This window comes from Phalangium opilio, unplaced genomic scaffold (assembly GCF_054372755.1).
Source record: "Phalangium opilio isolate 3A_F unplaced genomic scaffold, DU_Popi_V2 ptg000075l_1, whole genome shotgun sequence".
Lineage (NCBI taxonomy): Eukaryota > Metazoa > Arthropoda > Arachnida > Opiliones > Phalangiidae > Phalangium > Phalangium opilio.
The window spans coordinates 1659521-1687459 of NW_028324184.1; the positions used below are offsets into that span (position 1 = coordinate 1659521).

The 27939-nt window shown below is 41.2% G+C and overlaps 1 protein-coding gene across 12 annotated transcripts in view; it reads right to left on the reverse strand.

The window, feature by feature from the left end:
* Positions 1-27939, reverse strand: part of dlg1 (MAGUK family member discs large 1) — a 174215-nt gene that overhangs the window by 28807 nt on the left and 117469 nt on the right. For 9 of the 12 annotated variants that reach the window (XM_089844346.1, XM_089844348.1, XM_089844347.1 and 6 more), the window contains one exon: positions 5648-5683. The exons of 2 other annotated variants lie outside the window; for them this stretch is intronic. In XM_089844346.1, the coding sequence (XP_089700472.1) occupies positions 5648-5683 (36 nt within the window). Of the gene's footprint in view, positions 1-5647; positions 5684-11710; positions 11801-27939 lie in introns of those variants that run through there. One more of the 12 variants, XM_089844355.1, reaches the window with a different exon arrangement.

The following is a 27939-nucleotide window of genomic DNA, read 5'->3' on the forward strand; positions in this document are numbered from 1 at the left end:
CAAATACTCGAGGAAATACATAGGCCAGTTATATTAAAAAGAAACCTCAAAAGAAAATAATACATTTTTTTTACAAGCGAGAAATTCATTTCGAGAAGAAGTGGCCATTATCAAAAGTTAACGCAATTCGAAGTTATCACTTTCTCTCGTAAGAACTTATGAGGAGAAACGGGAGTTTAGAAATGTTGGTAGGTTATGTACGGTAACTACGTCTCCCAGAATAACTCGCGACTAGATAGGGAGCAGCGTGGGAAATAAGGCGGTGGCACAGGGCAAATGACCAGTTTAAAAATTAAATTGGAGGGGGGGGGGTCAGTGGTCCACTTGACCACTAATAAAATTCAAGGGTAGCTAGAGTCCAGACATTATCTTAACTATTTTAATTATCCCCTTCTATAGTTTAGCAGACGACACGCCCTGGTCAATGGTCATGGACCAGTTTATTTATTCTAGACCAGGGGGGTCGCTGGCCCAATGTCCAGTTTAAAAAAATCCTTATTTCCCACCCTGATAGGGAGCGTTTCAAGCGCCGCCACGTAGCGGAATTATTCGAAAATGTTTCACGATATAATTTGAGAATTTTCTTCGTTGCCAGATAGCATTTTCTAACTTTGTTTAATCTATTTTTGTCCGCCATTATGAAGAGCGTATCTCTAGAGAGACTTGGCAAATAGGTTGCCGCGGGACTCGGGATGGCGCCCCACTATGTAGGTGGACTGAAAAGGAAATAGACATTTCCGGTGTAAATGAGGGGGGGGGGGGAGCTTGTTAACAGGCTGTATACCTGTGGGGCTTCCCAATCTCGACAAAAGTTGCCAATGGCGCGGCAAAGGGGTTCGTTTGGCACCCCCCCCCCCCAAATCCATTATCAACTTCCAACACTCAAAAGAAAAAATTACAATAAAAGAAAACCAATTTAAAAATCTGAATTCCACGAATTTGAAATGAATATATTAATAATATCTAGAACTAGGCCTAGTTTGAAAATAAAAAAACGCCTGTTTTTTTCTAATTTAAATCAATGAATAGAAAAACTGTCGTTTGAATCCGCAAATATCCTCGCTTTGATGCGAAACTGATTAAAGGGAGGGTGAAAATGAAAGTGCGAGTGATTTTTTTATCGATTCTTCTACTAATTATAATAAGATCAAGTTAATTTATTTATTTAAAACTAGCTGTTACCCGCGGCGTCGCTCGCTTGTAATAAGAACTTCCATCAAAAGGATATAAAGAATGGGTAGATTTTACTGATGACTAATATTTTTGTAGCACCCTAGGATCAAAGACACTCGGCGTTGCCCGTAAGCCCGTCGGGACATTTTCATTTCTTTTCACTCTGACATTATTCCATACAGAAGGATTTTAAGTTTTCGGCCGCCATTTAAAAAGATGGCAACAAATCGAACCCAAAAGACCATTCAGCCCGTCTATAGGTTAAAGGAAAGCAGTGTACTAAATATTTGCGAAATCGGTTGAAACGCGCGGACTTTGTTGCATAGAGAAGATTTTGTTACTTTTCTGGGCGCCATTTTTTAAGATGGCGGCGGATTGCAAAAATCTTTCTTGGTACGCGCCTACTATTTATGAGTAACGTTCCTGCAAATTTTCAGCCTTCTAGGGCAAGCGGTTTGGGCTGGGCGTTGATTATCAGTCAGTCTGTCAGTCAGGACTTTGATTTATAAATTTATTTAAAATTCGCACCTCCGACCAATGGCGTAACGCTCCGATTCCAACCGCTTAAAGCTATTTCCTGGTGAAACAATTTCCAAAAGAGATCTCCAAGATATTTTTTTTAGAAATTCGCAACAAGACGTTAAATAATCCTTTTTAGCGCGGGCCCATACGTTTCACTTTACTTTTTCAGGGAGATTTTGAAGCCGCATTGAAACAAATTGGCGCTCGCTTTCTACAACAAGGCTGCCGAGAAATAAGTTAGAAAAGGACGTTTCCAAGATACGAAATAAAATATATTTCCATCACGTCTCGTTCCTATTATTTTGCCGATATCGAAATGGCGGCGGTTGGCCGCGCGGTGACCCCACCCCCATCCTTCCTTCTGGCGGGTAGTTCTTATCCGTCCGAATGTTGGATTTTTAAAAATATGGGACGATGGTTGGAAATATATATACGATGCAGCCGCACGACGGAATGCGGAGAGTTACGTATTTTCACTAAATAAAGGGAAGATGAAATGTATTGGATTTTTTCCATTTTCAAGACGCGCCTTACTAATGTTTAATTAATACGTTTAAGTTGACTGCTAAAATTAGGTCGTCAGATTTCGAAGGAATTTAATTCAAACGCTATTCTCAATTATCCTCGCCTTATTTCCATTCCACGCTTAATCATTCGTGATGTTGCGTTTTATAATACACGTTTCTCCTTCTCTATACGAATGTAACGCCCCCCCCCCCCCCGTATTTTCGTTCAGCGGCAAAAATTTCAGGATAATTTTATATATATTTATATATTATTTTTTATTTGGGCGCAGAGTTGGCGTATCTTTTTTGATAAATAGCTAAAAAGACATTTATGGAAAAAATAACGAAACAGTCTGATTTTTGCGCTTATTTTCTTCAAGGGATATTGGCGAGGCGCGTTATTCTTTGGCGTTTAAGCGGTATCATTTTCCATTTGACCTATTTATCGGCCTCGTTATTAAGGCCGAATAAATGCACGCCCCTTTTTAAGTTCTCACTAATATCACGCGTTGAACGATTCGGAAGTGAACTCGATCGCGAAATGCAACCTTTATCGGAACGTACATTTTTCGAGAATAAATTGCTTGTTAAAATCTTACTACCTTCGAAATTTTACGATCTTTATGTAAAAGAAAATACAATATAGACTCGAAAGATCGACAACCCCGAAAATTGATTATTTATTTTCGAGTGAAAGGGTTATATTTCAAGGGTTGCTGAAATGCCTCGAGTTGTTATTAGGGTTATAACGGAGCCTCCGAAATGAACTAGGCCCATGCGTGTCGCAAAGCGAGAATATTTTTTTAACCAATTTAGTTCGCCGTGGTTTTACGCATGGGGGCGCTTATATTACCGTAAAATAAACAAAGTTCAACCCCGTGACCCTGTCGACTGCTTAAGTATTTGGGCCAAGGTCGCGGATTGTAAGTATACGTTTTTATTACTCTTACTGAATTATTTTAATCGAAATAATTTATTTTGTTGTCATCAATACAATCTAACCGAAAGATTCAATAAAAAGTGAATAGCCCCAAAAATATTTACGTTAATTTTAGGATGAAACATTTCTTTATCATAAACATTTTATGACTGACCCCTAAAATATCAACGATAATTTAAGGAAGACCCCTGTCACAACGGTAATATAAGCGCCATCTCGTACACATATATGGTGAAAATATTTTCCTTAACAAACTGGATATTTCCCCACATAAAATTTGACATGCATGGGCCTAGTTCATTTCGGAGGCTCCGGTTATAACCTGATAGAAAATAATAATGCGGCTTGTACCTTAACATTTCGCTAGCCCTTTATCAGGAAAAATAAAAACAAGCCTCATGGGGCGGGGTGGAGGAAGGGGGGGGGGGCAACTTCTCTTTTAAAGCCGATTTCTATTTTTCCGAAGCGAAATTTCTCGCATCGATGAATTAAATGGAAGCACCGAGGGCAAGTCCCCCTTCCAATTCCGCCTACAATCGGAATTTTTATCCGCATTTTTTTTTCGGCACACACAAAGATATAGGCCTACCTCCTCTCAAGAGCAAATCTATCCTAGGAGTACGCGACTAACATCGAGTTCAGGAAGAAGCTAGCTAGAGGGGTGAACAGATCACTACGCGAGGTAATACATATACTCTCGGCCCCCCCTCGTTGTTCATTGATTTTCTTTTTTTGTTCGGATCTCGCGGCACTTCTATTGGTTTGGTAATAAGCGGGGGCGTGGGGGCTTGGGGGGGGGGGTGGCAGGGCGATGGAATGTAATTAGTAAATCTATAAACGCGCGAAAATTAGTCGATAGCCCCGGCTATATTTGTTCCAAACTCAGTCATCTGGAAATAAGTTCCAACTACACTTTTCTCTCCCCAGCGTTTTTTTACCTTTCTTCGAGACCTTAATGATGTTGGCAGCGGATTAAACGTATTTACTGAGCGTCCTATTGAACTTAAGGGTACGATCACTAAACGTGAAAGTGTTCAGTGGTAGTGGCGGATAGTAAAATATTTTGACCGGGCTGATATCGCGAGAGACACTCGGAGGCCGCACCAAAAATATTTGGTTTTTTTATTGCTAAGTATTTTAGATCGGAGCCTCCGAAATGAACTAGGCCCATGCGTGTCGCAAAGCGAGAATATTTTTTTAACCAAATTAGTTCGCCGGCATGGTTTTACGCTTGGGGCGCTTATATTACCGTAAAATAAACAAAGTTCAACCCCGTGACCCTGTCGACTGCTTAAGTATTTGAGCCAAGGTCGCGGATTGTAAGTTTACGTTTTTATTACTCTTACTGAATTATTTTAATCGAAATAATTTATTTTGTTGTCATCAATAAAATCTAACCGAAAGATTCAATAAAAAGTGAATAGCCCCAAAAACATTTACGTTAATTTTAGGATGAAACTTTTCTCTATCATAAAAATTTTATGACTGACCCCTAAAATATCAACGACAATTTAAGGAAGACCACTGTCACAACGGTAATATAAGCGCCATATGGTGAAAATATTTTCCTTAACAAACTACCCACATAAAATTCGACATGTATGGGCCTAGTTCATTTCGGAGGCTCCGTTTAGATCCTAGACGCGGGTTCAAAGATATAATTGGGCTATGGCGCGTGACGTCTTTAGCTCGCTTTGACTTAATCTCCGCCTAGAAGTTCCAAAAACTACGGGACCCCGAGACTAAACAATCGAGGCGAGCGATTAATTAGGAAAAGCAAATTTTCTCCGCAGTGACCGCGCGGGCCACGCGGTACCCAATGGGGTTCACCTTCAGCACGTAAGCAAACGGGAGCTTAATTGAGCGCGCCTAAAAATTCAGACTTCCAATTCCGAAGACTCGAATTATAATTGATGGTCATTTATTAAGCACACACGTACAGGCCGCTCGTGCCCAAGACGCGGTTTTCGCCACTCCCCCTCTCCACACCCACGCTTCACCGCGCCACAAAATTTTCCCACCCTTTCTATTTGCTCAAAATTCTTCTCGTGAAAATTGGCGGGAAATCAGGAGGCTGTTTATGAGAAGAGCTTTTTTTCAGAGATCATTTCGAGTTTCGGAGAAGTAAAACTTCAGGATTAACGGATGTAGGGGAGTTAACTAGTGGTTAGGTGTTTATCGTCTATGACCGAAACAGTATCGAAACGTTTTATAACCTAAATGCATCGAATAGACAAACTCGTATATTTTTAACGGAAAAACCAGCGCGTAGAGGTAATAATAGAAATGGCAAGAGACTCTTCTAGATGGAGCGAGATTCAGACTCCTCTTTGGATCCATCTATTTATCTCCGTAAAAACTTTAGGAATTTGTCTAATCGACAGTGTTATCAAGATGGTTGAAACATCAACACTGGCTGGCCAATACGCGCCAGAAAGGAAAGAAAGATAAGTTTGTATTAGTCTAGAAGAAGAAGAAGGCAGGGGTGAGGTGTTTTTAGGCTTACCTGGTCTCCGTCTTGCGTAAGCCAGCTGTCGTTACTCTGCAAGGAAAATTGGGATTGGTCAATAATTATGGCTGCGGCACCTTCCAGGCACGATCAAGCTCGCGCATTTTACGGATTAATTAGAAGAAGAAGGACGGAAGGAGAGGAAAAAAAGAGCAGTAAGGAAATTGCCACACAGAGAAGAACAACATATCGAGGAAGAAGAAAGAAGCCTTAATAGAAGAGAAGACAAGTAATTCCATGGAACAGGAGGATGGATTTTAGGATGAAATGGATATTTGGATGCGCGCCACCCACCCACACGCCCGTACCATTGGGAGTCCAGGTTGAGCCAACGGAGACAGTCAAGCGCTAACCTACCCGTATAAATTATTTACTTTTATCCGCGTGATAGGATATCTATAGTAACAGCCTTTACTTATTGACATAAAAGTAGTATTTACAAAAGGCCTCGAGTTTGGCTATACCGATCTAAAAGAATTTTCTATTCATTATTAAGAAGCGATTTTTATTACGATAGTTATTGCAGACCCTCCACGATATACATTCGTAAGTTTTCCCCAAAAGACACCGTAACAAGACGTCGCGATGACAATAACTAACCGAAAGCTAAGCCTAACTAAACTCTGGCCTAATAAAGAACAAAAGCCGCCAAAACACTTTCCCGTTGACATTTCGCGCCAGGTTCCGGCTAATTTAAGACAACCGTAAAAAAGATACGACCCCCTTAAAACTACAAGTACAGAGACACCCGGCAGAACATCCCGAAAACGGCCTCGTAAAAGCACTCATCAGGACAGAGTAAAACAAGGGTTAGCTATAGATCTCTTATCCCCGAACTCCCACCCCACCCCCCTTCCGCAGTGCCAAAAGGAGTAGAGTAAAACCCGACCAAAAGCGTACTTGTTAACAAGTACTTTACTCACGCGTCCCAACTAAAAGGGAGACGCGTATAGCGAGACATATCGGATAAGAGGTTAGCTTAGCGGCAATATAAGTTTGCAACGAGGTTGGAAGCTACGAGCAAGGATATCTTAAGTTAATACGTCTTATTCACGCGCTAATCGTGGAAGTCAATAAACGAAAAAGAATCGCTACACGGTTCATCTCCATCTCGGGGAAGAACAACTGGAGTGCAGGTTCTTCCTTCGAATCGTTTTACTCGAGCCTGACAAATCTCCCTAAATTTTACGGGGTTACAGCATTAAACGCCTAATAACTACACCTGTCTATAGGCAAAGGCGCGAAAACTATAAAGGAGAGTCAAATTCGTCATGGGTTAAGGCTCGATGCGAGTTGTATTACAAAGTCGAGATGGTTAAAGGTGAGGTATTCCATTTCGAGAGTGATAAGGGGAGACGCGTTTCTTAGCGGGGGGGGGGGGGTCGCAAATCCAGAAAGCGATGATGAAGAAAAATAAGAGAAGGCAGAAGGAGACACCCATTTCCCGGTCGCGAATCATCTGAGCGCGTGATAGCCCGGAGTTGACAGCAACACCCCCCCCCCCCACACCGGTCCCGTTAGGCTAGAAAGGGCACACGCGCGTCGACTTAACTAGCGCCCAAGGGGAAGCCAACCGTGGATGAATGATTCTAAAAACCCCTCATCTTTCCTATCCTCCTCCGACCAAGAACCCATTTAAGAGCCGAGAACCTACGAATGGCCAGCTCGAGTTTCCACCAGTTCAGGATCGCTTCCCTTCCTTGTCAATATGTCTCTGATACCCTGCAGGAAACGCGAGTATAGTTCGAGGAAAACACGCTACTACATCCCAACCCATCTCTATCTTCGAACGTTCCCGGGTCTTATACGGGTTCTTGATCCGATTCATCCCCGGTTGATGGGATAGCTGGAGGCGGTAAGAGTGTCACGCTGACCTCAGCCGAGATTGGAGGAGAGTCAGGCAAAAATTGTCGTAATGTCGTTTGCCATGCCATGGCGGCCTAAAAGTTCTCGAATAATTTTTGCGGAATTACCGATTTCGGTAAGAGCCTCGAAGTACTAAATCGAACGTATGTAAAGAACGTTTGGTACAAGAGCCCTAGAAATTAGCCGTCATTTATTTCTCGATATTTTGCGCAAACTCCAATAAACCTTTCGTCTAACAATACATTCTAAAGCTTTGAAAAGCCATTTTACGTCAAACATCTTTGAAACAGAACTCGTTCTAACACTTGACCCTAGTTCTTAAGCCTACGCTTACGCTAGTTTCATTTAAAACGCGTCCTCTCACTTCCAACTCTTAAGAAACCGACTCGAAGCCTAGAAAGAGAAGAGAAAAAATGAATTTCTAGCGCTCGGGAAAACGTTTTCGTTGCAGATAAGAAGACAAGTCTCTCTCTCTCTCTCTCACGGCCGGGGTTTCGACTCCCAAGTCCCAAATTCACCCCAAACGTTTTTAATTTTTGAGGAAAAAGGATCGAGGGTTATCCTCCTTCGGGAATAGCGACGGACCGAGGGCCAAGAAATATCGTATAGTACTTTTAGCTTCAGGGACTCGATCCCCTTTATGACTACGATTCTCCACGCGGCGTTTCCAAGGAGACAATGGAGTTCTAAGAACACGTAGTACCGGTATCGTAAAGCGGCGTCTAGGTCTACTAGTCTATAAGTCGAAACGAAAGTACACTAAACCGATGTAACTACATACGGTATTTGTAGACCAAACATTCTGCACTCACGCGAGACACCCTTTAATTTAAGGCAGACTTATCAAAAACACCCCGTTCAAATAAATTAATAACTTTTCGTTAATTTTCTTCTCTTACTTAGTAAGGTAAGAATAAAAGACGTTATATGGTTTGAGAGCTACTGCAGGAGCAGCTTTCTTCCAAAAATTTTATACTATGTTGATACGTAAAAATAGGTTGGGATAACTAAGATCTTCGAGTGCACTGTAGCCTGCTGGTATTATCAGATTTATTTTTTCATGTACGTACGAGATTATTTTGTTTATTTTTCATCGTCATGTTTAATTTTCTTAATTTCCCTGGCGTATTTTTTCCCCCGTAACTCAAAGCTGAGTTTCATATAAAACTAACTGCAAATTACTTTTAGAGTAAAAATTTTTTTTCCTTATCAGGAAAAATCAGGTATGGCGTAAGTGCCCGATAATTGCCTTCTTCCTTCAAAGCTGGCAACAGATTTTTACCCATAGATTACGCCTTTTGATAAATATATTTAAGCCATCAACGCTTGGGCATATAAAATTAGCGAGTTTATAAACAAAAGTAGAATAACACAAAGATATTAAAGTGTTTGCCCGTCGAAATTAACCGGTGGATTTCATTTTCCCCCTTACCAACAGCGTGTCCGTGCAAAGAGAATATACCAAGAGGAGCGGAAGCTTTAGCCTTTGCCTAGGCTTTTAAAATTGGTGGCTTTGAGTTTTAGGGAACTACATCCGGTTTCTCGTGATTGGCTTATTCGCTGCACTTCTCATTGGTTAGAATATGTCGTCTGCATATCGACAAAATTTTATACGAGTCTTAGTGTTAACAGAAGCTACAGAACAGTTTATTAATGCGCTCAAATGCGCTAGTATTCGAGAGAAAAGTAAGTACATTTTTTAAATTGTAATATTTTTGTATTATTAACTTACATTCAACATTTTTCAAACCATCCCATAGTGTTAACGACATCGTTGTCTGATCTAAGGAAGCTAACCCTACTTTAGCAGACTACGGAATAGACGACGCGAATTTCGCGATCACGTGACTCACCGGAACTAGAACCCTAAAACTCAGGGCTACCAAAAAATGCTAGAGCTTCCGCTCCTCTTGTTATATTCTCTTTGGTCCGTGTAAATTTTAACACTAATTTTAGCTCCCACAGTCAAGTTATAACAAAAACTAAAGGCGCCCATCAAGAAAGATCCATTTCAAAAATGCCTAGGCCATAGCTATAAAAAAATAAAGTTTTTATATAAAAAAAAGTGCCAGCTAGGAGGGAAAATTTTTAATCGTTACATCCGGGCAACGCGACGTTAAAAGGTCGGGCGAAAATTGGTTTTCTCAACTCATTTCGGGCCTGGGTTAGATGGCACGGTTTAACTCGTTAGAAGCAACGCGTAAAGAGGCTAAAGGGGTGGATTTTCAAGCACCCGCTACCCGAGGCGAGGGTTGCCAAATTCAAGTCCTTCGTTGGACACGCTCCGTGGTATCAGCTTCAAAATGGATAAGGATTTTGTACGAAAGTAGCGTTAGATCAATAGTTTGGCTTGACACTTGTACTTAATTAAAAACACGGTTAAGGGTTAACTCCAACTAAAAATAACCGACGCGTTAAGATAGTGTCTGAATTTTTTAATATCTAAAGTTAATCCTAAAAATTGTACATTCTCACGCGACGTGGTTATAGTTTGTAATCAGTAACGCTAGAGGAAGGTTTTTGAAGCGGTTCAGTTCAGTTCCTCTATATAGGTTTGGTCCGAGTGGGGAAAAAAACTGGAGGGTTTTCACCTCGGTCTAGACGATAATTTACAAACAACTTTAAAATGAAATTAAGAGCATATTTTCGGTTCCCTTAAACTCCAGAGCGTAAACTTTGGAAACATTTTGAACACTAATATAGCGGTAACCTAATTAAGTTAGAAAAGTTTATAGGCATATTTTGAAAAGCCAAGGCTTAAGATAACTGCACTTAGTACGAAGAGAGAGAGAGAGAGAGAGAGAGAGAGAGAGAGAGAGAGAGAGAGAGAGAGAGAGAGAGAGAGAGAGAGAGGGAGAGAGAGAAAAAGAGGGGGGGGGAGTATTAATTTACCTTATATAACTAAAGTTTCGGAAGGAATTAGTATCCTTAACTTGAAAACTGTTCGCGAGGTTTTAAACTTAAGGAAAGAGAAATTTTAATATTTTATATTTTAAAGTTTTCTCGAATTCCGAAATTAAAGGGCCAGTTCCGAAGTAAAGCCACTTTTTGTTTAATTCGCGAGAAATTCTAGAAGTGGATTGAAAGGAAGGAACTTCTTTTTACGGTTGACAGAACAACATCAATAAATTCGTAAAATATATAATATCATCAATTTATTCCATTCTGACGTCATTTTGACGATGAAATATAGATGAAAAGTTCAAAGCCGGAGTTTGGCTTTAATAACGAAAGTGTTAGCTCTTTCCAAAAAGCGATATAAGACTCGAAGGAGCTCGTACGTTACATTTTGCACTGTGGGCAGTTACGACGACGAGCTTCCAACGCGCGCCCAAAGTAGCTCTTAACCTTTAAAGCTGCAGCTACATTTCGAAAAAAATAAATTAAGACTCGCCCTTTAAGAACGAGTCGGGTGAAAATTTCAGTGAAATATTTTACGCTTTAGTTTCAAATTTTAGTGAAAAATAAATTTTGGTTTCGAAAATGATGATACATCCCGAGTGGTTACGAAAAGACTCGAGCTTTTCCAATGCCTTCTCGGATCAGCCGTAACCTTTTATCTTTACAATAAAGTGAATTATCCTTTCGGGGTAAAATATTTAAAATTACTGAACAAAAAGATTAGAATAGATTTAAAAGCGAACATTTTAAAAGCAGGCTGCTAAAAGCTATTCGAATCAGAACAGTAATTATAATAGTGATATTCTAAGAGACTAAGATAAAACACCATTCGGTGAAAAAAATCTTTCCCGACTATCCCCTTAATTAAACTAGGGGCAAATGTGACGAAACCTTTCAACGCATCAACCAACCGTAGGACATTTTTTTAACCATTCGTAATACAAAATGACCTTTCACCCGCGTCACTCGGCTCGACTATACCATACTTGGCGAGAAAAATCTTAGAAACAACGATAAAAATCAGGATAAGGCGTAATCCAAGCTTAATCATAAAGGGGGGTTGAATCGAACGCGGCGAAATCAAATGTCGACTGTCTCCGTTCGTATATATAAAGTGGATAATCCAAGATTTCCCCGTTGGCGACAAAGACAATCTTACAGCTTCCGGAAGTCAATGGAACAAAGAGAAAAAGTCACTCGCCAGAGACGAAACGGGAAATAGACAAAAGACGAATCGGAAGCGAAGAAAGAGGGGAAATAGAGGAAGCGGGACAAAAAACAAGAATAACTTACTCCGAAAATAGACGGATAGTAAGACGGGAAAACTTTGATCAAGAGTCGAACGCGAATTTTGGCGAAAAACCTCATGGCTTTTGGGTCGAAATCAAATCAAGTATGGGCAAATCTCAATAAACAAATCGAGCGACACAGCACCGCGCGTTCGAAAGAAATCACAACGTCATAGGATAGACGGTCGACACACGCGGATAGCCCGAAGAGATTTCGCGACCTCGTGCCACCAACTCCGAACCAATTCTGGCACTGGCGGGAAAAGCGGCTCGCCCGCACAGCTCCCAACAGAAACCCAGCGCCAGTGAAATGAGAGAGAGAGAAGAGGAGAGGAGACAGAGAATGAGAGAGAAGACTCCACTCCGTTGGAGAGAGAAAAAGCCCAAAAGAGAGAAGATGGGAACGGGAGAAAATAGGACCGGAATAGAAAGGTCGAAGAGTTCCCAATTCATTTCAAATATTAAAAGAGGCCAATCAAGCTTCTATTCCCGTACACTATTTTCTCCGCAAGAACGTATGAGAGATCAAAACGTTCATCCTAAAAAAAAAAAAAGACCTCCAGACGTACGCGCAGTGGGTGACCAGGAAATGGTTATTAATAGTTCATCAGAAAATAATTAGGCCTAAAAATTTAAAACATTTTTCCCCCGAATAAAATAAATAAATATTTTAATTATATATTTTTGAGAAAATTTTAGGGTTGAAATAACTTTTGACACGTAGAAGAAACCTTACACCGTTATGACGTCATCAAAGGAAGGGCAAAATTACATCGTGTAAACAAGGCTTCGCGGGGTCAAAGGAACACGGCGTAACAATGTCGTAACCACGTTATTACGACCATGGCAGCCCGATTTCCCCCCCCCCATGGGCTTACGGTTCTGGCCCCCTACCCCCCCCCCCCTCCAGCTCGATTCTGACAAGTATAAGCCACTAGCGTGACGCGGAATATATATCAGTAGAAATGGCACTAGGCCTTATTTTTATACGAGATTTAGTAGAGTCAAAGAAGGGCGGATGACATCACCCCGGGACTCAAAAGATTATATTTTGTCAAATAAAAAAAAAAGAGCTTTAGGTTAAGGTAATAAAGCTTGCATTTTTTGATTAAATTGTATAGGGGGATTTTACGACACGGAAACTTATTTTTAATAAGTTAATTAATTTGATGATTCCCATATGGAATTAATTTGGAAGCTTTATAAAATATATTTACTCCGATATTAAACTCGTTACCGTTGGGTTAATTTGTTTGCTAGAGCGGTTTATCATCTCCAATCGTTGTTCACCAATATTTTTTGAACTCTATACACGTTTTACGCAACTATCCCCTTAAATCTGAAACTCCCCCGTATCCATAGCTGTGCGGGCTCACCTCAATTTCATGAGCCTGAGCTCGATTTGAGCGAGGTACTGCCTAAAAGTTTGCATAAGTTTGAGTCCGAGCTGAGCTTGGTTAATATTTGTAAAACAAAATGTCCGTGAGCTGAGCCCGTCAGGATATCGTGAGCCCGAGCCTGCGTGAGCTGAGCTCGTGTCAAGAATACCGTGAGCCCGAGCCCGGGCTCATAAAATATCCATAATCTGTTGATCCCGAGACCGGGCTCACGAAATAATCTTAATCTATTGAGACCGAGCCCGGGCTCACTAAACTTATATTATTCGTACCTACGTACTATACTAAGTAATGAGCTAAGGCTATTCCTTTTTGGAAATCCATAAACAGAGTGAAACAATATTTAAGCTTTCCATATATACCATAGATGGCAGGAAATTCCACTTCGTTAGTAGATTGGAGTAGGAAGTACTTGTTACTCTTTCGTCCAAGAAAAATTTTGTCAATTTTTTTGAGTAAGAAGTTAATGTAAGAACTTAAGATGGATGTTTTAAAATGCGAAAGCTAGTCTAATAAGAGAAGAAAAATTTGACTGAGCTGAATCCACAATGAGTTTTAGGAGCCGAGACCGACGTGAGCTCGAAGTTAAATATTGAGCCCTACTTGAGCTCGAAGGTAAATTTTGAGCCCTGCTTGAGCTCGAAGGTAAATATTGAGCCCTGCTTGAGCTCGAACTTTATAAAGCGATGAGCCCGAGCCTGAGCTGAGCCCCGTTATTTATATTTTAAAATTTGAGTCCGAGCCGAGCTCAAACCTTATATATAGCGATGAGCCCGAGCCTGAACTGAGCCCCGTTATTTAAGTTATAAAATTTGAGCCCGAGCTGAGATCTCATTAGAAAGTGAAAATGTCGTGAGCCCGAGGTGAGCTAGGGGTCCCTCTTTATAAAGAAACGCGAGCTGAGCTGAGCTTTATCCTTGGCGCTCAGCTATGCGGGCCGTATCTATCTAATACCTATCTGGTAATTAAAGGGAGGGTCAAGTGGAAATTCAAGTGATTTTTAATCGATTCTTCTTCTAATTATAAGATCAGTCTGCATAGTGAAACGTTCAGAAAATACTTCCGAATGATTTTAAAATTCAAATTAGGTTCCGATTTTATGAATAATTTGAAGTATCCCCCTCCGACCAATCGCGTAACGCCTTGCCTTTTTATTAACAAAATTCTCGTGGCACGCTCCATGTCTCGCGCCACGATTATCACGTCGTGCGCAAATTTTTTCAAATCTCGCGACAAATTTCATTCGACACGGAGCGTGCCACGAGAATTTTATTAATAAAAAGGCAGGACGTTACGCGATTGGTCGGAGGGGGATACTTCAAATTATTCTTAAAATCGGAACCTAATTTGAATTTTAAAATCATTCGGAGATATTGGTCTTATAATTAGAAGAAGAATCGATAAAAAATAACTTGATTTTCCACTTCACCCTCCCTTTAAGTTTGGTTTTCACTGGCGTACTAAGAAAAACTAGAACAATTTCGCCAAAGCAATCTCGCATTTCCAACAAAAGGCATCGTATTTTTAAACAAATGTCGATATAGTATTTCAAATGAAATAAAATATACTCACTGAAACGTAGGCAACGTTGGCGTAACTATAGCAGTAATGCATCGTGAGACGCCGCTAATACTTTTATATAGTTTTTAACGTAATGAAATTAATTAGCGCAAATTATAATTGAATAGCGCGCCCTTCCCTAGTAAACAAGAACACCCACGCGCGGCTCATTAGTACTCGAACGCGGCTACCCAATATTTTTCTACCGCACCGCGAGTTAAAAATTAATAGACTTTCTCAATTAAGAAATTAAACTCGTAATGAGCTAGTTACAGATTTATTACTGATTTTTTTTTAAAAAAATTATTCGATAAAAAATTGCTTGATTACTTTTATGATAGCGAGTTTTTTTTTTAATGATGAGAATGAAAAAGTGTTGAAGTTGAATTTAGTCTATTTTCGGGGAAAAATAGGCCATAATTTTTAGACCAATAAATAAATATTGGGGGGGGGGGGAAGGAGAATTAAAAAACATGTCTCTCGTTAGATTTTTTTCCAACTAACGGCCATCTTGTAAAATGATGGTCAAAAATATCAGACGTCGAGTTAAGAAGAATTAAGTTTTGGCGGCAGATTTCATTTAGTTGACTCAATTTTAAAAAGTTGGATGAAATTATTTTAGTCGAAAGACTCTGGGAAAATTTCAATCTATTTTCTTTGAGGAACTGCATGGAACTGGTGTTACTTAACAATTTAAAGCCCTTCCTTCTACCGCCACGTTTATAAGCTTCTTTCCAGGCGAATATACTTGTAAAATGAGACACTGCGGCAGCGTGCGAGAGAAGGCGTCAAAGTCAAACTGTATCGAAAATTTATAGACAAAAACGTATAGTAGACGCGCGAACAATATTGGTAGGCAAAGATTAAGCGAAGCGTTCACTCGGATAAAATCATTGACGCGTAATCTAAAACTGTTCTCGCTCGCCCCCCCCCCTCCCGGGCCAAAAGCGCTTTAAACTTGGCTGCCAAAATTGGGGAAACTTTCTCGAGTTTTCAAAAGAGCCACGAGCCCAAAGTGAACTCCCCTCGTTAACTTAAAGGACCAGTTCGGAATAATTCCTCGCGAGCATGTCCGGAGCAAATTCGTCAAAGTCGCTCAACAAATAAGGAAGCTATTCGAGTGTCTTAAAATTCTTTATTATTATAAAAAATAATTAATTGACGAACTATTTAACATATTTTGAGATCGTGATTAACGCGTAGCGCTAGTTAAAAAAGTTAATTTTTTCCCCGATGAATATTAACTTCTTTATTTCATGTTGGCAACGGGAAATGGCTTAATGATACTGCCCCTTGGAACTAAGTTGAGAATCTATCCGACTATAGCGTTATGGTATAGCGCTAAGACTCCTCGATGAAGCTCCTTTAGCGAGACTAAGGCACCTAGAGAGATGTAATGGAGGTGCAGGCGGGCTCCACTCTATTTTTAATCTGGCCCTGAATTAAGAAAACGTCAAGTTGTTCTATAGGTTCTTGTACGGTTTTCCTTGACCAAGTTGATTAACGAATCTACTCTAGGGAGAACCTGATAGTTCCCTTTAGGAGCCCGCACGCGTCAAAAGGAGGCGACTGCTTCTCAAGTCCAGCAGCATGCATGACCCCCGGCCGCGCAACGCTAAAACTTAAGGCAAAAGGTCATTTTGGTCGTTCAGTATCGACCGTCGGCAATAGCATCGCTCCTCGCGTATATATAAAGTACGCGATACAGCGAAAGTCTTTTAAAACAAAATAGTATATAGCTTGTATATTAAACCCGAAATGCCGCCGCCAAATAAGTGCTGGAAGGTGCACTGGCAATGTGCTGCTATGGTCTGGCGCAAACGACTTCGAGAATTGTAAAATGAAAATGGTCCTAGTTAACAAAGAAGTTTTCAAGCGCGTGTTGTTTGACAAAGAGTTTTTGGGTTTGTTGTATAACATTAACAATAATCCTCCATTTGAATAGTTGCCCGTAGAATTAAGAAACATATTTTAAACGATGTTCTTCGCCTTCGCAATTTCTTAAGTCGTAACGCTATAGCGCTACCATTACGAGTCTATCGGGGTGCGGGAGCCGGTATAGTTGATCGGTTTTCTTCAAGCTCATTCCTTTTCGGCGCTCCTCTACCCATCCGTTATCCCTTGGCCGCGAACAGTTAGTTCTAGAGAAACCGAAGGCATTCGCTCTATTTAAGATATTTTCCTTCGGCTAGCAATTCCCGGGTTGTCCGGGGACGAGAGCCAATCTAAGCGGCGGCCAGCCCGACCCGCAGAGACCGATAGGGCCCCAGAATTCCTCAGACTTAACGAAGAGACCCTGGAGAAATAGCTTTCGCTATACTCGCAAAAGGCTTAGCTATAACTACAAAGAGTGGGTATAAGTAAAAGTATAGGCGATGGCAACGTTTAAAAGATACCGGAGCAATAAGGCTATACGCTTCGCTAATCACGCTTATACTTGTTTCAGAAGGAATTACAAATTCGTTGCCCGGGATACCACCAGGGTCCTTTTAGCGCCAAGGGCCGGGAGCTGTGCCCGTACCATCTCCGAATGGAGCTATAGCCAAGTACGGGGATCCGAGGGGATAGGAAAACGGGGCGAACTGCGAGGAGACAGTATCGGGTATATCAAGGTCACGGCGCACTGTCGCGCTGGGATGACGCCAAACAGGATGTTACATCGTGTTAGTCAATCGAAATTGCAAAGCACCCTTTAAACGTAGACGCGGATTATGACTTATTCTTTTGCCGTCCTGTTTAGGATTTCAAAGTCCTCGAGCTTGAAATTGTTTGAGTTGATGGGTCGCGTTCTATCTCTTACATACAATGCTAATGTTTGATCCTTCATAATCAAGTTCTATACCTCTAGAAAGCGCGGGTTCGCGGATAATTTGGGGAATGTTTTAGCCGACCTCGTATTACGTGTTTGGAGCGCCACACCGCGTCGCCTTCAATAACACCACAACATATCGTATAAAGTTAACCCCCCCCTCGTATGAAATAACTAAGGTAATTCTACTTCTTCAGTAAGTATAAGTTGGCCTCAAATATCTAAGCCACTCTTTGCTCGCCGTAACCGATTATCTCGAGAAACTCGTATAGTGCTAAGTCACTAGCCGCCATTACTAACTGCAAGGTTTAGGTGTGAAATATGGCGTAGATTAGTAAAGAGAGGGGGGGCTAGATCATCTCCGTCTTTTCCCCGAATCTCCTATTATTATGGAAAGCCATTTAAAAGCGTCGTTTGTAACCGGCCCTTCTAGACACCATCTAGATTAAGTTTCTCTGTCCGAACGCCATTCTGTTGGCGCACGCGTCAACCCAAAGTATCAGCTCAGTTTGCCGAGTTTGCAAATCAGCTGGCCCCCTTTCTTTGACAGGTTACTGCGCTGTAATAAGAAACGAGCTAGCTATAGCTGCCTAACCTAAAGAATAATATTAAAGAGTAGAGACCCGGCAGCCAGGGGATTACCAAGGTAGGGGGAAAATTAATCCGAGAGGGGATCCTATTGCTAGATGATCAAAAAGTGAACTTTAAAAGCTAGGTAGACCGAGGCTTACGCTTACAGCTAGACGAAACGAGAGAAAACCTATCGGTGCGGAAAAATAGTCGACGAGGAAACCTTTTGTTGGAAGGAAATCTGTTAATCTACGAAGGTGTAAAATTCAGGCCCATAATCAAATTACGCCGCGGATAGCCTTAATTTCGTTTTTCTAAGCTGGCCCGGATCTTAAGTTCGGTGCACTCGATCCCGACTTGATTTTCAATTAAAATCATAATTCCCAAAAGGATCAATACGTTATAAATCCTCGAAAGGAATAGGAGATGATCAAGTCAGCAACAATGAATTGAAAGAAAACGCGCGCCCCAATAGAAAACTCCCTTAAAGAAATTTACAACAAAATGTACTTTGCAAATAGTTTCGTTATTAATGATAATCTCTCCCGATACCAAAAAAAAAACCCATTAGCTAAAATTTAGCGTCAGCATTTTTTTTGTGACGTGAAAAATTGATGCAAAATTTTGCTCGGGGTTGGAAATTGAATTAATAATTGAATAAAATTTCACGAGAAATTAATCCTAGAAGCGCGAGAGAAGCAAAAACCTTGAATCTATAAATAATTCTAGCACATTCCTTAAGATAAGGCGGCGGTGCGGCCCCGCATCTGCAGATTGAAATCCCCGCGGACGAAGCCGATATACCGTTAATTAGTATTTGTTTAACTTTTTACGAACTAGGCTTTGAAAAAAAAAAGGGTTATTACTAGCTAACAAGGCCGAGTAATTTAACGAGTAGTTTTTACGGTGAATGCAATCTATAAGATTTTAAGGACACGAAACTGTTTGTAAAACACGCGCTCATAGAACCCACCGAACGTCGGTCCTACCACTCTCTAAGCAAGCGACCGGTTTAGTAGAACATTTCCCCGAAAGACAATCAGCGCGTAATTTAAGGCCATACACGCATCGGCCAGGTTTAAAAACCGCAAACTTAATGACGGTTCATAGACCACCAGACCATCCGAAAAATAATTACCGTTAAGACGCGCCGTAAAACGGTGCACTCTTCAACCAATAACCATTTATTCTAAGCCTTGGTTCGTAGTTACGCTTATAATAATTTCACTTAACGCGTGAAAGACACGGATATGAGAAATTCTATAAGAAGGACGCGACGAAGGCATAGCGCGTCCTCGGGAAACGCGGCCAGGGTTTTAGATACATTTCTGATAGCTACGGTGTGACAGATGGGAAAGTATAGAGAGGGCGCAACATCGTGTTTAGGGTGGGGGGGGGGTAGAACCCCTCGGCTATTTAGCAATTAGATTATCTTTACCGATAGCCGCGCCGTGTTTGTAATAAGGGAAAATAGACGTACGTGCATGCAGGGCCTTGTTTGGACAATGAAAGGGGGGGGGGGTACGATATCGAACCCAAAGGGTGAAATATTAGGCCAGGGCCTATTCAAGATAAACATCAGCGGAGCCAGGAGAGGGCGCGTTAAACCGACACCTATCTTACGTAGAGGGTACATAGCCGTAAGCGCGATTAACGCCCCTTCAGATCAAATTAGGCGAATCAATTTCAATAGCGAGACTCCAAAAGCAAAGGTATAATAATAGGCCACGCAATACGGCCGTTATGGTCGTAAAGGTATTAGATTAACGCTCGCGGTTATACTAGATGTCAGGGTTTGTTTCAGAGTGAAATTTGAGAGTGAATATAGACCCCCCCTCATCCAAATGAAAGGTCAAAATGTGCCATATCACAAAGAGCCATTTAAGTTTTTTTTTCAAACTGGGTCCTGTTTCAAAATTACGATCGAATTCCGTATATAAATAAAGAACAATTATACAAAGAAGAGATACGCAAACAAAGCCCCAAAAGTTTCCGACAGATTTTCTTAATCCTGAAGAATTTGGAATCCACGGATTAAAATATCTCGAATTTGCGCTAAATCCGTAATAACATACTCAATTCGGGTAACTTAACTTTTCATTCGAAAAGTCTAGTGTTTGACATTTTTAAATGACACTTAGAAATTCGGAAAATTTACAACGCTTTAGCTCTTAATCCCGCGCGCCTGCAGCTATCTTGAATGGGGAAATTCAGACTCGGTCCGTATACCTTTCGCCCTCAATAGATAACGGGGGGGGGGCAAGGAGCTAGGGCCGCTCTCCTAAGCCTCGTTTTGACCCTAATGAGACGTGACCGTTCGAACCAATAACGGAAAGGGGAGCTGTTACGAGGGGTAACTTAAAACTAAAGGGGTTAACGTTTCTCTCTTTACCTTTAAAGCCACCGGGGGGGGGGGAACTAAGGTGCCCGGGGGGGGGTCATATTTAAGACGAGAAAGGAAAACAATTTTAAATTTGGGGATTTTTGAAGGGGTAGCCAATTTGAAAAAGATTAATGGTACTTATTTCGACAGACGTATAATAATAAAGTCTTAGTTACTAATTAAGACGACCTTTCTGAAGGAGGGGGGAGGAGCCCCCGGGGAATTAAAAATCTATTTCGAGACAAGAGGATTTTCCGATATAAATTAGTGGATCTCATTAAGCCTATTTTCGGAGTTTACTAGCTTCGTTAAAGGAAAGGTCTAGCGAAATCAGCGGTTCCCTATAGTGATATTAGTTGAAAACAAGTATATTACCAGAAGTGAGATGAGACTAGAAGTGAAGGGCTCTAGCATTGGTAATAGATCCTGGCATTAGTGAACAAATTTGAGGATTTTACGCCGCTTCAATCGCGCCTACGCTAGAGAGAAAAAAATTGGTGGAGTTCCAAAACAATTTCTTAACCCTTCCCCCTCAACCTAAAGCGGCGAAACACGGACGCGGGTGCTTGAATCTAGTTCGGCCGTCTACCACCACGAGCGTCTCACGTTTTGGAGGGGAAATTCTGAAACCGCCACTAGAGGACCAACCGTTCTTGTGTTATCAAGAATATTCACTTTCGCCGAGTGAAGAATTTGGTTAGCTCAGTACTTCTGGTCTCATCTCACTTCTGATATTACCCCTATCAAGCATCACATTCACTATCCCTTCAAAATTTAAGACCATTATTAAAAGAGAGACGGGGGAAAAAAACTGATCATTAAAAGTTATAAATAGTAGACAATTTATTTTCAATTTTATCTCTCTTGGCAGTTTTTCTTTATTTTTTGGGAGGCGCGAAAGATTTTAAAGAGAAATAACTCTTTAAAATCTTCCTTCGTGAATGCCCTTTCAGTATAGCGCTCAGTTTTCCCAGCATTCCCAGCTCGAAAAGCATTAATTCGCAATGAAAGAAAGGCAACTGAAAAATTTAATGACCTACGAACTAAGAGAATCGCGTGACCAGAAAAAAAGAAGATATTTTTTGTTAAAAAGATTGCCGAAGTTTGTAGGCCCGGAAAAGAAAAACGGGACTCTTCTTAATGAGAATTATATCTGAAATAGACCAGATAACAAAGTGGATTCTCTTTGTTTTCAACAAGGATAAATAGGCTATGGCGATCGACAGAGCGCAAGAAGAAAAAGCCATCTCATTCGTCGTGGAATGAAAGTAAGACAAGCCGGATGGAAAAATATATGGTTTAATAATAAAAAATGTTACGAAAGTTTTCTTATTGTAAAGATATAACTAGTAGTAACGTCTATAACGCGCCGTATTTCAATATTCACGGAAGAAATGAACGCATTCCTAGGCAACTAATTAACTTTGTCAGATCGCCAAATATAACAAAAACATACATTAATCACGAGAGCTAAATAGAGCCGAGCTTCCACGGCCGTAATTATCTCTATTTCCTCTAGGATAAAAAAATACAAACCGTTTATTAGATTCAGTTAGCAAAGGGTCAATCGAGTCAACAAAAAAATATAAAACTAAAAGGTTGAGAGATGCTAGGGCTAGGCCCGCGCGAGTCTAACAATTGAAAGTACACCAAGGACCCGGGCCATGGAATGGTACTTGAAAAACGCGCTATCGTCAGCTCGCAGGCGTTACAAAAAAACACCCCAGAGGACCACCCTTCTAGGACGCGGTAGGAATACGGCGCCAAAAAAAGATTTGGTTGCAAACTGAAATGATACTACGGACGATTCTACCGAGATACGCTATACCAGCCAAGTTACGTACAGAACTTGAACCTTTCTCACATTGAGGTTTCAAGAACTATTTTTCTCTATATGGGTACGTATAAGTCCGCGGTACCTTAGCTATGGCGCATTTTACTAATGAAACAGAGAGCAGCTAGTCGCGAGGGAGCTAGCTCTTTACCGAAGAGATTAGGAGGTTTAAATCCCAACAGAGGCTAAGCAACGGAGATCCTTGCAATTACGGATTAAAAGCTGATGAACGCGTAAGCCACTTTTTGCTTCAAAGATCCGACATTTTTAATTGAAAAATAAAATAAAATTAAAAATATTTATAAACTTTGATTGAAAATAATTCGCCAGAACTAAATTTTAAGTTTAAAAACGTTGTTAAAATTATAAAAAGTTTTGAGTGGAAAGCCTACGTACAGGCTGAAACCGCAACGTGTATTTTCCGTAGAACGCCTGTAAAAATGTTTCACCCGCCGCACATCGGTGTTCAGGGTGAAGCCACGTTACAGGGGACTCGAAGTTACTTTTAGAGAGATCAGTGGAGCGCAGTGAATAAGAATTAAATGAAATTCGGAAGCAGCGTCATTGGGCTTAAGATTGCCTATTTATTAATGGTTAAACATTAAACAAATTAACTTAAAAGGCAAAATCTAAAAAGGAATTATTTCGCACAACAAAATGATTGGGCTAATAGATAGATGTTTTAAACGCGGGGCGGGTAATACGAGTATACTATATCTTCCCGCGGCATAAATTTCCCGCCAAAAAAAAATGCATGCGTACATATATAAATAAATTTGAAATTCATTCCGAGCGACATGTAGTGTACAGCTTTTTTCCCGCGCATATTAAAATAATAAAAAGGACCAAAAAAAAAATACTTTGGGAGCAGACGATTCATCATCGAAAAGTTTTTTTATCTTAAAAGGAAGGAAGGAAGAAGGGTCCTGGATGAGCACAGACTGAGAGAGAGAACGCGCGACTAGTCTACTTAGATTACCGTGAACTAACCAACTATTCCCTGGAGGAATCTGGCGCGAAAAAATTACGCAGCAAATTACCCGTAGAGAATAAACATTAGAGATGCACGGAGAGAGAATATTACCGTGGGGGGGGGAGCCTCTTGGTCGATGAGAAGGATAGACTTAGCGGGCCAACAAGCGATAAGAGGTGATAGGATCAAAGTGCAGCGGGTTCTACGGGCCATTTTCAGTGGAAAATGTTGTAACGCGAGTGACGATTGGAGTGTTTAAAACCAGCCATTGAACCCTCTGTACTTCAGTTCTATCAGCCATTTTGAAAAAACCCCGTATAACCGTGCAGTTGCCTACAAATTAGACAAGAGCATTTTTCTGATAAACTGATCCCAATAACTAATACAGCGAAGCAGAAACGCGAGTACATCGCTTTAAAATTGTACGTTTCTCAAAAATTGACTAAGTACTATCATTTCAAGGCACTTGGAAATTCCGAGCCTGACGTTGTTAGACCTTAAGCTTAAGAAAACCTTTCTACAAAAGGGATCGAGTTTTGGTTTCCCCGAGAAGGTTGACAATAAAAAGTTAGTCCGAACTGTGACATGGCCAACAAAAAAATAGGAGGGGCAAAGGCTACGCTTTCTAAGACGAAGTTGATAGGGGGAGGGGGGCACGGGGGGATTCGAGGAGACAAAATAGAAATGCTCCGTTAACCAAGCGAGTGCGTTTTCCCCTCGGCTTCCCCATGCACTCCTCGATTCAACCCCCGTAAACTATTTTCTCGCCTAAAAGTTTTTCTAGAGAGCTCCCTTTCTGTCGTTAGATAAGACTCGACAAACAAGTGGTACCATACGGCACGCACCCAACCCCCAAAAACTAAGATGGAAACCCGAGGAGAACGCTTTTAATCGAGACAGTTATAACCGTGTTAAGACTAAACATTTTATCATCTAAAAGACACGTACCAACAAAGCATCGTCAACTGCCAAGTTTCAACACCAATCAACAGAGAGCGTGAGGCGTTTATTTTTGTAGTAAATCTTTGTTAAGCCTGGGCTTCAAATAATGCTCAGTATAGTTTAGGGTAAGTAAAATGGACGGACAGGGATCAAAATGCGCAGCTGGCTCGGGATTAAAAGAAGCCATAACGAAAATCAATGAGATGGGGAAGCTATCCCTCACTTCCTATTCCAACTCCCCTCCCTACCTCCAAATCCCAACGTTCAAAGATCTTAGATGGAAATCTTAGGCCATCCCTTAGCATGGTTCGTTTTCATGTTAGATACGATAGAGGCTGCAGGCAGCCAGTCAGGAAGGGGTGGGAGGTATAACGATATGGCAAAAGTCGAACAAGATGGCCTCCAGTCGCCATATAATGCATCTTTCCATTACCAAAATATCACGGCAAACAAAATGTTGAAAGTCAAAGTATTATGACGGGATAACGGATAGTACTATTAGCCAGATAGAACGAATCAGTGAGACTTTCCGTAACGCGTTTTTAAACTTTATTTCGAAATAATTTAAAAACTATTAGTTAGTTAAGCCTAACAACTGACGCCATGATGAACCCTAATTCACTAAAAATATCCAGAATGAAAGGCACTATACGTTTAGCCGGGATTATTCTTTCTATCAATCTCGGTAGAAGAAATGAAAACAGATCGATGGTATAAAAATAATTTAAATCAATAAAACCCGTTCATTTAGTAGATTTATTAAAAGGGACTCTATACGCTGCGTGGGTTTTTAGCAAATTGACAGCGTTAGGTGGGCGACAGAATTAGGCTCTTTACCACCAGGACAATAATAGTAATAGAAAAATTCGCGGCTCCAATTAACCAATCGTTGATAGGGAAAGATAAAGTCTCGAGAAATTCGAAGTTAACTAATAATAAATCTTAGCCTTAACTTCCCTAATTTAGGTTCGATCTGGAAGTTACGAAATTCTAAGAGCGCGGTATACTTAACTACACCGAAATTGAATTCTCGTGGAACTTGTCCTTTGACGCGAAAGTCTTAAAAGAGTCCAGATTTAAAAAGGCGGGGGGGGGGGGAGGGGAGAAATGGTGGGTTCTGTTGGGGGGGGGCATCGAAGTAAGGCCATTACAAGTCAATTCGGATTTGGCCAGGATCCAAGTGACCGAAGAGAAGATCTATTTCCCCTTCAAGGCTTACCACTGCCAGAATGTACCCTATCCCCACGCAGCACCCCCGAGCCTCGAATCTCCTCGCCCGATTGATTTCTAGCATAGTTTCTCTACGGTGTAATACCACCACTACTACCACTACTATACAGAACGTCGGCTTTTATATCAAAGGATAGACGGTTTCGCGGTGCTATCAAGAACCGATAGAAGACCCAAGAACGTTCAAAGATACAACTGAGACTTTGTAAAGCGGTTGCAGCAAGTGCAAAAACACCAACTCGTTCGTTCTCGGGACCAATATCGGTTCTCGGTGCATGGAATCCAGGCGCAAAAGCAAAGCTAGGATCGAACAGGATTTGAACCAAATACTGACATTGTATATAGGCGGTTCATTTCACGTTGGGAATTGGAGGGTTGCAAAGGTTCGCTTAATACTATTGTACGCTCGCTCTTTAGAACTAAGTTACGGATGGTACCGACGCGGCGGTTTCCCATTGATTGTTTCAAAGGACAATTACGTGACGCTAATAGCTCAGTTTTACATTTAGGGTAACATCGTATATAGTTCTTATTTCTAAACAGACAGAATTGTCACTCTTTATTCTATTCCATAAAAAGGGGGGACAATTCGGTATAAAACCGCAGTTAGCCTGAAAAGTAAAGGGGCTGACGATAAGCCTTAATGGCCAATAATAGACATAGTCTTTCTCTCTTTTATTCCCGCCGCCGGTGCATGTTGGTCACTCAATCCCTCAAATGGTTGACCAATACCACCGAAACCTCGCGGGCTGATTTACGAGCAAACGTCCTCCTTAATGGAGGATAATAGGAACAAGGGTGTTAACTGACCAATCCTAAATGACCGACACCCGCCTGCCAAAAAGCTAAAAGAAGGAAAAGAAACGCGGCGGCCATTTCCGGTCAAGGGCCGCTTAGCCGCTGCAGTGGCCAGTCTCCCTTGGATATCTCGCTTTTTTCAGTGTATGCGACCATAAAACAATTCCACACTCTCTCTCTCTATCACGGCTCTATTTTACGATAGTCTAGTTTGATATCCCGTGGATTTAAGCGCGCGTCATTCTTCAAGGAAGACACCGAACTAGCTTTTCGTTTTCCGTAGAAAATTAAAATAAGATCAGTTTAACAAGATTTTGGCGGGGAAAGTTGATTGATAAGATGGAAAACCAGTAAAAAAAACCATTCTGGAAATCGGGACTGCAGGAACTGAATTGGTTCTTAACTTGACCGCGAGTCAGGGTTGGCAAAAACTGGTTTGCGCAAAGACGGTTAGGATGAAGATAATGACAACGTGACACGGTTATCACGATAAAGTTTAGATACTTTCACAGCGAGTCAATACACTAATCGTGTAAATTCTTTTTCGTCGTGCCATTTGCTGGCAAATGGATCTCAATCAGTTTAACCATTTACCCGGTGACCTTTCAGCGCCCCAAACACCCGTCATTAGATCAAACCAGACTAAAAAGCGATTTTGGTGTCACTATTTTATTTTTTTCCGTATCCTATAGGGGCAGATAGCCTTCGAGGTTTAGCTAGAATCCTGCAGCCCAACTCGAACGGATATGTTTGTCTCTCTGGACATCAGTTTATTGGGAAAGGCTTGGCGATAGATAAACTTCCCGTAATTTCAAGCAGAGCGAGCGAGACAAGCCGTAGTCTATCAGATACTCGCGGACTTCCGATAAGGAACTAACTAAATTGAAGCTGACATTTTACGGATACACTGTTCCATATTGGTCCGTTCCACCCCCCCCCCGCCCGTAATACGACGACAAGACATTGTCAACGTTTATAGTCCATCCTAAACGGAAGGTACAACGCTAGTAGCTTTATATAATTTACGAAATATATACTCTAACTTGGGTTTCAAGAGTGAAAGCAGCGTCTCTACCGGGCGTTCGGAGCTAGCCTGGCACGAATAGTGACGTCCAATGTTAAGGGCAGTTCCTCAAACCCAACAAGATTTCTTATTAACTCTATCAGAAGGGAGGGTAACGCGATTTGCTTTTCGCTGACCACATCAAGAAGCTAAATTTGATCCATAGCGTCCGTACCAACTAGGGACGGACGGACGGGGTCGAGCCACACTGCCTAAGGAGATGTTGGGCCCGCAAAGGCCCATATCCTTATAGTCGGGAGAAGGTTTGGGGGGGGATTTGAAGTGTTCAGCCTTTGACGTACGAACCAAAAGAATTTTCCGATCTCGTTATAAAGCGTGCGCTGACAAATTGAGGACAAACTTGTAGACAGGCCGCAGAATGTTTTTCATTTTTATCAGGTTCCCCTCTTCCGCATTTTTGCTCTTAAAACAGACGAAACGCGTCCTCTTTTGGATGTTTTTCTAGTAGCAATTCTTGTACAATGATGGTTAGAACTCGTGTCAAAGCTCTACCCCCGCTTGCCCCCCCCCCAACCGAAGAAAAGACAGTGTAAACTACGAGCAACAAAATATCTCCACCTTATTCATCTAAGGAGTGATTAGTTCCAAAAATGGACGTAGACGCAGCGAAAGTTATCCCGGGGGGTTTAATGTAAAAATCATTTTACAACGAT